Source organism: Marmota flaviventris, chromosome 3, assembly GCF_047511675.1.
Source record: "Marmota flaviventris isolate mMarFla1 chromosome 3, mMarFla1.hap1, whole genome shotgun sequence".
Classification (NCBI taxonomy): domain Eukaryota; kingdom Metazoa; phylum Chordata; class Mammalia; order Rodentia; family Sciuridae; genus Marmota; species Marmota flaviventris.
Genome location: NC_092500.1, coordinates 138,056,851 through 138,068,989, shown reverse-complemented (window position 1 = coordinate 138,068,989; position 12,139 = coordinate 138,056,851). Strand labels below are relative to the sequence as shown.

Here is a 12,139-nt window from a genome sequence, read left to right as displayed (position 1 = left end):
TTGCGACTGACTTGAAATCACATTTCTATTCACACTAAATTAATTCTCTTGATTGTAACATGGTTTCTTCCAAGTCCAGCTCCTTTTCCTCAGGCCTGCACTGTGGAGCACACTGCCAGTTACCAGGCCATGCTTTCGTCTGGGATCCACTTTCATTCCTAGATGTTTTCATTTGCACATGGGATGTCTGTCTGCTGTTGTGAAAAGAAGAGCATCTGTTTTGCAGCCTGTCGTTGGCCAGTGAATGAACTGAAAACCAACAAAGCCTTTTCTGACCTGTCTTCATGGTAGGAGGAAGAGCGAGCACTGGCAGGAAGAACCTGCAGGCTCCTTGGAGGCCCAGCTGGCCTTGTGTCAGGAGGTAGAAGATAGGCTGACTGGGCCCAGTCATCACCCACCTGCCAGTAAGACTTCTCGTCAGAACTAATCAGTGTAGGGGGAAGGGGGAAAAGATCATTTTTAACTGTCCATGGAATGATACCTAATCACAAGAGCTCCAGGATTTGCTTCCTCAAAGGTACTTTTTTCCCTGCGCCAAGACTGATCTTTCAGTCTTTCAGCACCTCCACAAGATAATTAAGCTCTTAATTCCTTGAGGTGTCCATTATAGGTCTAAGTTAACTTCTCTCTTCTGCATCTCAGACTTGGGAAATAGCGGGTCAGATCCTATTTGGTGTTTTGTGCTATAGTACTCAAAGGCTTTTGAGGTCTCCACTGAAGTCTGACATTTTAGCTCCCTCTTTGGTAAAATGAGATTTGTGGGAATAGCTGTTTATCAACTCAAAGTATTATTATATTACATGAAAAATAAACATAAGAACAAAGTATCAATGTGCTTTTCAAAAACATAAGAACCCTTTGTAAAGTCTGAACTGAGTTTTAAAGATAGAGGGGTCTTATTTATGAGAGAGTTGATTTGATAGTGCAGGCATCTTGTAAAAATCAATTTCTTGTAAGTTATGATCAGTGGAAGACTTTGAAATTGGTTCATGTCAATTCATGGGTATAATGCCCAAGAGCCATGAGAAAAACCTTTGCAGCTAATTCTGAAATTTACAAAAAACCCTCGTCTAGCACATGTCTGCCAGATTTGTTGGGTCATGTGGGAAAAACAAAAGTACTTTTGAGGAAGTAAATTGTGGAGCTCTTGTGATTAGGTATCATTCCACAGTCTGTGAAGACTCCACAAAATTTAATAGTAACTATGTATTTCTCTTAATAAACTATAAGGTTGGCAGAATAGGTGGTATTCATTCCTACCTTGTTAATCACAACCTAGAAGCACAGGAAGTTGGAAAAGCCTATATGTCTGATGGTCTAGGCCTCACTCTTTATTGTTCTACAGAAGACTGCCTTCCCATAAAGTATCAATGTGCTTTTCAAAAAGTGCTTATTGGCCTATAATCCCAGTGGCTCAGGAGGCTGAGGCAGGAGGATTTCGAGTTCAAAGCCAGCCTCAGTAATTTAGTGATGCCCTAAGTTACACAGCAAGACCCTGTATCTAAATAAAATGTTTAAAAAAGGGGTGGGATGTGGCTCAGTGATCAAGTGCCCCTAGGTTCAATCCCTGGTACCAAAAAAAAAGGTGCTTATTGGATACTTCGTTGAATACTATTACCTCCAGTTTTAAAAGAGCCCACCCTGCTTTAAGAGTCACCAACATCATTACTGGCCCTGGAAGGGTTCAGTAGGATTTCTCTTCAGTACGATATTATGAAGTAATCACACTACTACGGTAGAAGGTAGTGTATCTGTTCTTGGTTCTAAGGGTGGGGACAGAAGTCAGATAAAGTTATGCCGAGAATTATACCAACTGTGTGCTGTTTGAGAAAGGAGTGAAGGAGACCAGAACTAAGAGCAGGTGGCTTGTTTCCAGTCAGCCAAAGAGATTGAAAGAGGAATTCAAAGCAGACCAGCAGAGTTGGACCCAGGTGTCTCACTTCCCTCATGGGTGGTGCAGAGAAGAGCCCAGCGGGCTTGCCAGGACCTAGGGAAGGTGTGCATCTGCAGGGGGAGAATGAGTCGAAATCTTGTTTGGCTCTTCTTTTTCTTATGTAGCTCCACAAAAATTTGTCTCACCTTCCATGTGAACGTACCTCCCCTGAAACTAGGAAAATTCTGTTGTAGATGATGTCAAGAGCAACCATAGTTGATAAGGTTTGAGATGGAGGTACAGTACTACACTAGCTCCCTGTCATCTGTGGGCATGCATGCATGTTTTTTGGTGGTTTTTTTTTTTTTTTTTTTTTTGGAAATCCAAACAAGAAATGTGACTTTTTAACTGTTACGGAATCCCAAGCATGCCTTTGAGGACCCTCCAAACACATTTGAGTCAGCTAGAAATAATACAGTAACATTTACCACACTCTCAAGTCGGGCACAGGGCCAGGCACTTCATGTGTTAGCCTATTTAATCCCATAGGAGAAACACTAGTATTACCTGCATTTAAGAAATGAGGAAACAGGCTTGAAAAGCTTAAGTAATTTGCTCAAATCACATAGCAGAATGGTATGACAGATTTCAACCTAAGTGTTCTGGCTGTACTCTCTTAAGGCATTTATTTATGTTCTTAAAGTTTTTTTATTTTTTATTTTTTGTTGTTTTCTCATAATGGAACATGCTTCTGTGAAATGATCGTTAAGAAAGCTCCTTATCACTTCAAAAGTATATGTTCAGGCCATGGGTGTGTACTCTCCTCTGTAAACAGAACATTTATTGGTCAACAAAGGGAAACTTGTCTGAGATGAAAATAAATCTAACCATCCCTTACAAAAACCCGTGAAGACTCTTGCTCCATAGGGGTCAGTTGCTAAAGGACCAGGGATGAATCCTGCTCTTTTTTTTTTTTTTTTTTCCTGAGGTTATGCTTGACTGTGGCATGGCAACTTTTCTAGATGTCATGCAAATAATTGTTTGAAAAGCAAAGCTTCAGGTATTTCTTCACTTCTTAGGGAAGGTTTCTCCCTTGCTCAGGTAGCTCAGGCAGACTATCCGGGCAGCTCTCTTTAAGTTTTTCCTGTACTTTCCTCAGCCTAGAATTCTTCTCAGGGGTGGTGTACCCCGGGGTCAAAGTATCGACTTCTGCTCTTTAATTGGTGTTACGTTTTAGAGATGATTCTTTAAGTGAGCCGGTGACTTTTCTGTAAATTCTGAAAACCATATTCCTCATTTTTAGGAAGATGGCTGTTAGCAAGCTCTCGTAGTTTACAAGTGGGTGCACAGAAGTCTCAGCTCTCCCCCAGGTCCTGGACCCTCAGTGGCTTTAATCATATGTGTGTTTTAAAATCCATCTAAGAATGATTGAAACAAGGACAATAGGCCTCCTTTGCTTCAGCAAGTAGATTCTGTGTTCATGTAGTAAGTTCTTTAAAAAGTTGGTTGTCTGATTAACTGAGCGTGGGAATGAGCAAGACTGAGGACAGGAGTGGGAGGCAGCATAGGCATGTCGTAGATGTCTCCTGTGCTGTGATAAGTACCAGGGAAAGTCCGTGGCCTTAAATCATGGGGTGACTTCCCTCCACTCCCTCCCTGCACAGTGTGTCCCTGCAGAGATGAAGCACTGTGCAAACCCTTTATACAGTGTTTACGTGTGCATCCCTTTAAAAGTAGCTCTGGAGTCCTCATGCCAGATAAATGTCTCCTTCGGAGCCCAGGAGAGTGGATTCAAACTACAGCCATTTGTGTGAGTGATAATTGTTGCACCCCAGCTGTTCTCCACACAGCACACTACAGTCCAGTAAACAGAGCAAAGGTCTCTGCACAGCTGCAGGCTGATGTCACCGTCTGGGGCTGGGCCTACAGCTTTGGACTGTTGGAATAACAGTAGTAAACTACCCGCTGCCCATCTGACCCTTTTTCTTCCTCTTTCCCTTCCGGGTCCCTCCCGTCTGTCCTCACCTCACCTCACCTCACCTCATTCCTGGTGGCCAACAAGAGTGCACACTATTTGGACTTTTTGTTTTTTTTCTAAACAGAGGAAACACCCTGTCCGATGGCTAATGTGAAAGGATTTCTGTGTATCCTATTTGATTTGAAACTCTGTACCATAGCTATATAGTGAAAACGGATGGTAGTTTGATTTTTGGCAAATGCATTGAAATCCACCAGGTACGGTAACTTAAGGAGACAGGTTAAGTTTATTACTGAGTTACTGGCTTCACTCAGGCACTTCTATTTCTGATAGGAGCTTTCAGAGAGCTCAGATCATGTTAGCACTTTTTCTTTTTTTTAAATTTTGCTGATATTTGAAATTCCAGAGGAATTAAGTGAAAAGGCCATGTCAAACCAAGATTTCTGTGACGTGAGGGCTATTTGATACCATCGTTGAAAATTTGCAAAGCATTTTCTATTGGCTATGTCCATATAAATGTCTAATATGGAATGTGCACAGGAATCTTCAAAGAAAGGTTCCCATCCTTGTGGCCCTGTCCTGTCATTTTATTTGTACATACTGTAGAGTAAGTTGGCGGAAGCTAACGTTTTATTTACTCATTTGACTAACATTTGACTTATTGAATCTTTGTTTTCTCCTTTGATAAACAGTGGAATATCAGTGAATGTGAAAGGTGTATTTTGATACTGGGGAATCAAACCCTCACACATATTAGACTTTACCACTGAGCTATATCCCCAGCCTAAGATAGTCATTAACTTTTATGAAATTTTTTAAAAAATTAATTTCTAATATTTAATCCCAAAGGGCTACTTGTCTGCTGTTCCATGGGATAGCCCCTGTAATCTGGCCTTTGTCTACTTTTGGATCTTCAGCATTTCTGCTTGTAAACTTTTTAGTCCCCAAGGTCACACTGTTTGGTCTTTTGCTACTGCTCATGTTGGAATATAATTTTTATTCTTGATACCAGAAATTTATTTATATCACGTGGCTTAGTTTAAAAACCTATTGACCACATTGAAACTATAATATACCACCTCTCACTCATCAGGATGGCTCCACATATTTTGGTGAAGATGTGGAGAAACCAGACTCTCATACAGCACAATGCAGCCACTATGGAAACCAGTATGGTGGTCCCTCCAGTACTTAAAACTATAATCACCATATGATCCAGTAATTCTATTTCTGGATATGTACACACAGAAGAATTGAGAGCAGGTATTTGTATACACATTTTCACAGCAGCATTATTCAACCAGCCAAATGGTAGAAGCAACCCAAGTGTCCATCAACAGGTAAATGTGTGAGTTTGAGATATATATATATATGAATGATAAAATGTTATTTGGCCATAGAAAGGAAGGAAATCCTGACCATGCCAAGTCGGATAAGCTGGACAAGAACTGTGTGATTCCAATCATGGGAGGTTCCTGGAGCAGTCTCAGTCTGGAGAATGAAAGTGAAATGGTGGTTTCCAGAGGCTGGGGCAGGGTGGGAGGAGTTATCAGTTGATATGTATTTTTAGTTGGGGGGGGGCGGACATGGAGAGAAAAGCTCTGGAGATGGATGGTGCTGACAGTTGCACAGCAATGTGAATGTACTTAATGCCATTGAATTGTACCAGTAAATTTTATGTTTTGTCAATTTTACCACAATTTTTTTAAAAATATATTAAAAATCTGACCAAACCTGGTTCCCCCTAGCTCCGACTGGATGGGAACTCACTTGGGTGCCACTCACTGGAACTCTAGGTGTAGCCCAATATTGCTGCTTCTTGTATCTGTATCTTCTTAGACTAGGAGCCTCCTGGGACAGGCGCCATCCTGTTCCCCACCAGCTCTTGGAACAAGAGGCAGCTTGGGTAGGGTAGGAGGAGCACAGTCTCTGGCACAGATTGAATCAGAATCTAGGCTGCTTGCCCAAATCCAGCCCTCTGCCATTTACCAGCACTGTGCCTATGGGCAAAGTATTTACCCTCCCTGTGTTAGTTCCCTTATTTGTACATTTAGGAATTGGGTTCTCATAGGATCTCAGGGTTCAACAAGTATAGACCCCTGTTCTGTGTCAGTCACCAAGTTGCTTTTCTGTCTCATCGAACGTTCCTTTCCCCTTGTGTGAGATAGCTCTCGAGCACTTGGTCAAATACCTGAGATAACCAACTTAGAAAGAGAAAAAGGTTATTTTGGCTCCCAGTTTTAGAGGTTTCAGTCCATGATTTGTTGGCTCTGTTGCTTTGAGTGAGGCCATATGTCATGGCAGAGCAAAAACCATTTCGTGACTGGGGAATGAGAGAGGAAGACGCTGGGGTCCCACAGTTCCCTTCTAGAGCACAGAGCACACCCCAGTGACCTAATGACCTCCTGTTAAGTCCAAACTTCCAAGAGGTTCCCCTACTTCTCAATAGCACCTAGCTGGGGGCTAAAGTGGTACCTCATGGATCCTTGGGGGGGGACACTTAAATCTAATCTATAGCACCTCTTCAGTAAATATTTATGGATTTATTTAAGGGTTCTCTTTGGTAGACATTATTCTTGGCCACTACTTTAACATGCCCTCCTTTTCCTCTGAAAGAATTCTGATTTGGGACAAATGACTTTGGTTAGTTTTACCACCACGTGGCAAATTCCTGGAGAAACAAGTCTACACCATTATAAGAAGTTCATCCCAGAAACCAGCCAATTTCACATTCTTTAGGTAGAATAATGATTGATCTAAAATATTCTTTTCTTTGCCCTAAAACAGTTTTTTTTCCATAATTCCTAAAAGGTATTTTTTTAAACCAAAAGAAAGGTAAGGATTAATTCAACAGGTTTACCAGTGACTGTTTTGTGTTAATCTGTGGGCACTGTGCAGTATTCAAAATACAAACCAGCTGCGCATGGTGGCACAGGTCTATAATCCCAGCAGCTCTGGAGGCTAAGGCAGGAGGATTGAGAGTTCAGAGCCAGCCTCATCAAAAGTAATGTGCTAAACAACTCAGTGAGATCTGACTCTAAATAAAATACAAAATAGGGCTGGGGATGTAGCTCAGTGGTCGAGTGCCCCTGAGTTCAAACCCCAGTAACAACAACAACAAAAAAAAAAAAAAAAAAAAAACCCGCTGATGTTCTGTTTACCTGTTTTTATTCAGTGGTGAAGGAAGGCTGGGAAATCTTGAAGTCAGGCTTCCTGAGACATTTGAGATCTTCTAGGATTTACTAGAGTGTGTAAATAGGTACCTCTGTGTTATACAATGTATTATATTGTGCATAGTCCTCTTTTTAATAGTGATAGGGAAAAGGTAAATGTCTCACATTAAAATTGTGTTTATCATATTACTTTGCTTTTTAAAAATATGCTAACCTTTCAGTATATTTATTTGATATTAGAGCTTTTAAAAGGTAGTACTTTATTCCTAAGGTTTTTATGTGATTTGTGTTTAGTATATTCTGATATTTTGTTTTTACACTTATATTTTTGAAATAGCAAATTGCCATCAACTCAAATTCAGTACAAGTTAAAAGTCCATTTGTTTCTTTTGTGTGATTGCTGCTGCTCCTTCTGTGTCTTAGCTTCTAACCCTGGCTGGTCTAAGTGGAGTTACTTGTCATCAGAAATACTTTGGCCAGAGAAAGGCTGAGGGTGTGGCCAGTGATCTAGAGCATTTGCAGAGCATGCACAAGGCCCTGAGTTCCTTCCCTGGCATAGCATCACAAAACAAAATAAAGAAAAGCAATACATACATACATTGGCCAATGTGGGCTCTTCTCTTTATGGCCATTGCCCAGACTGGTCATCACAGAAAAGAGTGATCTTTACTCGGGAACCCAGCTCTTCTCATACCACTTGGTAGTCAGTCTTTTGGGGCGTCTTATGGTTGTTGTTGTTGTTGTTTCTTCCAGATATCATTCCCTTTTGTTCCTTTTTATAGTTCAGTTACACACTATTATGCTTGAAAATCTGGTTTTGTTAGCCAGCTTTCAGTTCTGTAATGAAAACACTTGAAATAATCCAGTTATGAAGGAAAAAAGACTTATTTTGACTTAGTTTTGGAGGTTTCAGCCCATGGTGGATTGGCCTCGTTGCTTTGGGCCTGAGGTGAGGCAGTATAGCCTGGTGGGGAGGGGAGGGAATATGTGGCAGAGCAAACTGTTTGCCTCATGGCTGGGATATGAAAGAGGAGGAGGAAGGGGCCTGGGGTCCCACCATCCACTTCAAGGCATGCCCCAGTGACCTAAGACCTCCCAATCAGTACCTCCTCATGAGGTTTCCACCACCACCCAATAGCACCAGGGCTGGAGACCAAGCCTCCATGGGCCTTTGGGGACATTCAAGATGCGAACTAGGACTGGTCACCAGAGGAGTGAGACCTTACTGTGTACGCCTCTGGAGTCACCATCAGGGGTTGTGAACACTGTGAATTTAGGACATTCAACAAATTCAGCGGCAACTTTCCCTTTCTCTTCCATCTCCTTTTAGTTGCTGCTTCGACAACCTGTGAGAAATTAGAAAAAGCGAGGAATGAGTTACAAACAGCCTATGAAGGATTTGTCCAGAAGCTTAACCAGCAGCACCAGACGGACCAAGCAGAACTGGAGAATCGGCTGAAGGAGTTTTACACTGGAGAGTGTGAAAAGCTCCAGAACATTTACATTGAAGAAGCAGAGAAGTATAAAATCCAGCTGCAAGAGCAGGTCTGTGCCCTGCTGGAGGGAGTGTGCTGAGCTTCAATCTCTGTTCATACCTCTCAAGGAGTTTCCCTTGGTCTTTTAGTTGAATAGGTTAAAAGAAATTGTCTTAATTGAATTTTTCTTATGATCAAAGCAATGTATATATTGCTGAGTTAGAGAAGGGAAGAAAAAGAACGAAGGAAAAGATAAAATTTAAAATAGCCTTTTTTTTTTTGGTCAGGGGTGGGATGCAGATGATTGAACTCAGGGGCACTCAACCACTGAGCCACTTCCCCAGCTCTGTTTTATCTAGAGACAGGGTCTCACTGAGTTGCTTAGCACCTCGCTTTTGTTGAGGCTGGCTTTGAACTTGTGATCCTCCTGCCTCAGCCTCCCAAGCTGCTGGGATTACAGGTTTGCACCATCATTCCCAGCTAAAACAGGCCTTTATCCAAGTACCCAGATTTGGAAGCATACTGGTGTTGGTTCAAATTTTGTCCTCCTCCTCCTTCCTTCCACTCCCGTTCCCCCTCACCTCCTCTTCTCTAACCCATTTTTTTTCCCACTGACTAGGATATTGTAAACCTCTTTTCGCTTAATTTTTCATTTAGCAAGTATTTACACAGTGTCTACTGTACATGCCAGTCCTGTGCTAGGGGCTGAGGATGTGGTGGTTAGTGTGACAGGGCCACCTATCACTGTCATTGTGAAGCATCCTTTGGATGGACTCTGCCATTGCTACCAGAGGGCCTTGGGGACAGGAGTAGAGCAGTAAATGCACACTGAGCCGTTCTTCACGTGGTCTTTCCTTGGCTTAGGCAGCCCTTAAGCTCTGGAGCCACTTTGTATGAAGTCACCGAATGTCGCTGCTTGTTTATTCAACATAGAACTTTTGGTTTTACCAGGAAACTGTTTTGTTTGTTTCTTATAGTTCGACAACTTAAATGCCGCCCATGAAACCGCTAAGCTGGAAATTGAAGCTAACCACTCGGAGAAAGTGGAATTGCTAAAGAAGGCCTATGAAAACTCCCTTTCAGGCAAGGATGTTATTTGCTATTTAAAAATGAGATAATGGAAAAACATGACATTTCTTTAAGCAGAAATGATTCATACTTTCCCCTCCAGAGAATGCCCTGTGGTATTCATCTTGGGGTGTTCTTGGTTTCTTTTTATATTGTTCATTGTTAATGGAGGCCCTTTCTCCCTAAGGATACAAATAAGCGTTTGTTATAAAGGCCAGTCTTTTAGGAAGCAGTATGAACTTTTAGAGATTTTAAAGGCCTTTTTGGTGTTGGTTGTTGTAGCTGGGTGCTATTTTATGCTCCTGGGAAGTTGAAGGCATCAGTTTTATATCATGCCACAGTACCTGCCTTGCACACCAGCACTGCTGTGAAATGTAGGCGGCGCTCACTGGATCAAGAAAGAAGCCTTTGTTATTATCTCTCCTGTCATCACTGGAAAGATTGAGGTTGAAGGAAAAGAACAAGAAGCCCTTTCTTTCAGAACTTGACAGTGTGGCTGGAGTCTTCACACCAGCCAGGGGCATCTTGGGGAGGAGCACACACACACGTGGTGGGAATTGGCTGTGTGACTTTGAGCAAGGACTTTTCTCATCAGAAAAATAGAGCTGCGTGAGGTCAGAGATGACGATAGGTGAAGGTGACTGGCTCACAGTAGACATTTAATAAACCTTGTTTTTCCATCTTTGTGCTGGAAACAAGCTTAATCTTAGTAGGCTATTGTGTTGAGGAAGTGCACATTGAAAAGAACACAGGGCTCCAGACCTAGAGTCCGCAGCCCTTGTTTTGAGACCCTGCCCTCTATTCTGTGCTTTCTAAAGTCTCTTGGCTCTGTGGGTCTCAGTGCCCTACCCACCTCATAAAGCCATTCTGAGAATAGGTTGCTTAATTTATGTGAAGGCATCATGCAGATGTAAAGTAGCCCCGTTATAACTTCATGACGAGCTCATACTTCTGTATGCTTCAGCAACTGTGGAATGCAGCAATCACAGAATGTTATTGCCTTAAAAAAAAAATCTCATTTTCAGAAATCAAGAAGAGCCATGAAATGGAAAAGAAAATGCTTGAGGATTTACTTTATGAGAAGCAGGAATCACTAGAGGTGGGTGAATCTCAATATCCTCCTCCAAACAAAAAGCCATCATTCTGGATGTCTGTGGTTTGGATATGTCCCTGTGTACCTTCACTCTGTTTTCTGCTAGATGTTGATTAACTGACATCCTACATGTCATTGTTTGTCTTTTAGAAACAAATCAATGATCTGAAGAGTGAAAACGATGCTTTAAATGAAAAGCTGAAATCAGAAGAGCAAAAAAGAATATCCAGGGAGAAGGCAAATTTGGTAAGTTGTGTGCTATCTATCACTACTGAGTTTTTCTTCTGAAAAACTGAATCTGAGTTGCCTCTCAGATTCAGTGTTCAGCAGCCAGAGAATTAATGCAAATTTGGAATCCTCTTGATGTCTTGCAGTTTGGTTTTTTTTTTTTTTTTTTAAATGTAAAACAGCTTCTCTTTGTTTACTGGTATCTCCTTTCTTTTTACATTCTAAAAGCTGACAGAAAGAAAGTTAATATATTCAGGGTGGTCTGAGCAAATACCTACAGGAAACTATCAGGGTCAGGGTTTTATGTGAAAACCATCTTTTTTAAAAAAATAATGATTGTAATATGATTTATTACAAAGTTCCCCTTTTTAAATTTCCAGTTTATTTTCTAGGATATTCATTATGCATCACTCACCACTGTCTAATTACAGAACATTTTTATCACTTCAAATAGTATCCCTGACCCATTAGCCATCACTCCCCATTTCCCCCCAAACCTCCTGCACTAAGCAGCCAGGCAGCCTTTCATGTCTATGGATTTGCTTGTTGTGGACATTTGATCAGTAGTGTGTGGCCTTTTGTGATTGACTTCTTCTCTTGGCATGATGTTCTCGGGTTTGTCCATGTGGGAGCACATGCCAGTACTTAACTTCATTTCCCTTTATGAGTAAATGATGTTTCTTTGTATAGATAAACCATTACTTTTGAAACATGAATTTATCTTGAAAGCTCACCTTTCTCTTATAGTGTGTTATCCCTACTCCCCTGCCCTTTCCTTTATTTTTAATTTAAAAAGCGGATTTTTTTTTTTTTTTTTTTTTTGGTCCTTGCTGCTCTTAGTACCACTGTTTCCATTACAAGTATTTGTGCTCTGGGATTGCAGAAGCAAAGCTTTGTGCCACTTAAAATCTGTTGCCAAGCCACCTGTAATCCTCGTCACTGGGGAGGCTGACGCAGGAGGATGGCAAGTTCCTGGAGGCCAGCCTGGGCAACTTAACGAGATTCCTATCTTTAAAACTAAAAAGGGTTGGGGATGTGCCAGAGTGGTAAAGAGCCCCTGGTTTAAATCCCCAGTACTATAGGGGTTGGAGGGAGATGAGATGGGATTTGTTATTTTCTGGGCAAAAAAGTTATGTGTATAAAGATTGTATAATATAAAATTTAAGAGCTTAGTTTTGAAGATCCAAGTGTCAATCCCTGTTCAGATCTTTTCTGGTTCTGATACCTTTCTGGACCTTTTCTGAGTGAGTC

General features: G+C 41.4%; 1 protein-coding gene across 7 annotated transcripts in view; it reads left to right on the top strand.

The window, feature by feature from the left end:
• The window catches only part of Mtus1 (microtubule associated scaffold protein 1), a 141,644-nt gene that overhangs the window by 123,436 nt on the left and 6,069 nt on the right, over positions 1-12,139 (top strand). For all 7 annotated transcript variants that reach the window (XM_071610433.1, XM_071610434.1, XM_027954691.3 and 4 more), the window contains 4 exons: positions 8,355-8,569; positions 9,477-9,582; positions 10,593-10,666; positions 10,811-10,906. In XM_071610433.1, coding sequence (XP_071466534.1) covers positions 8,355-8,569; positions 9,477-9,582; positions 10,593-10,666; positions 10,811-10,906 — 491 coding nt within the window. The remainder of the gene's footprint in view (positions 1-8,354; positions 8,570-9,476; positions 9,583-10,592; positions 10,667-10,810; positions 10,907-12,139) is intronic.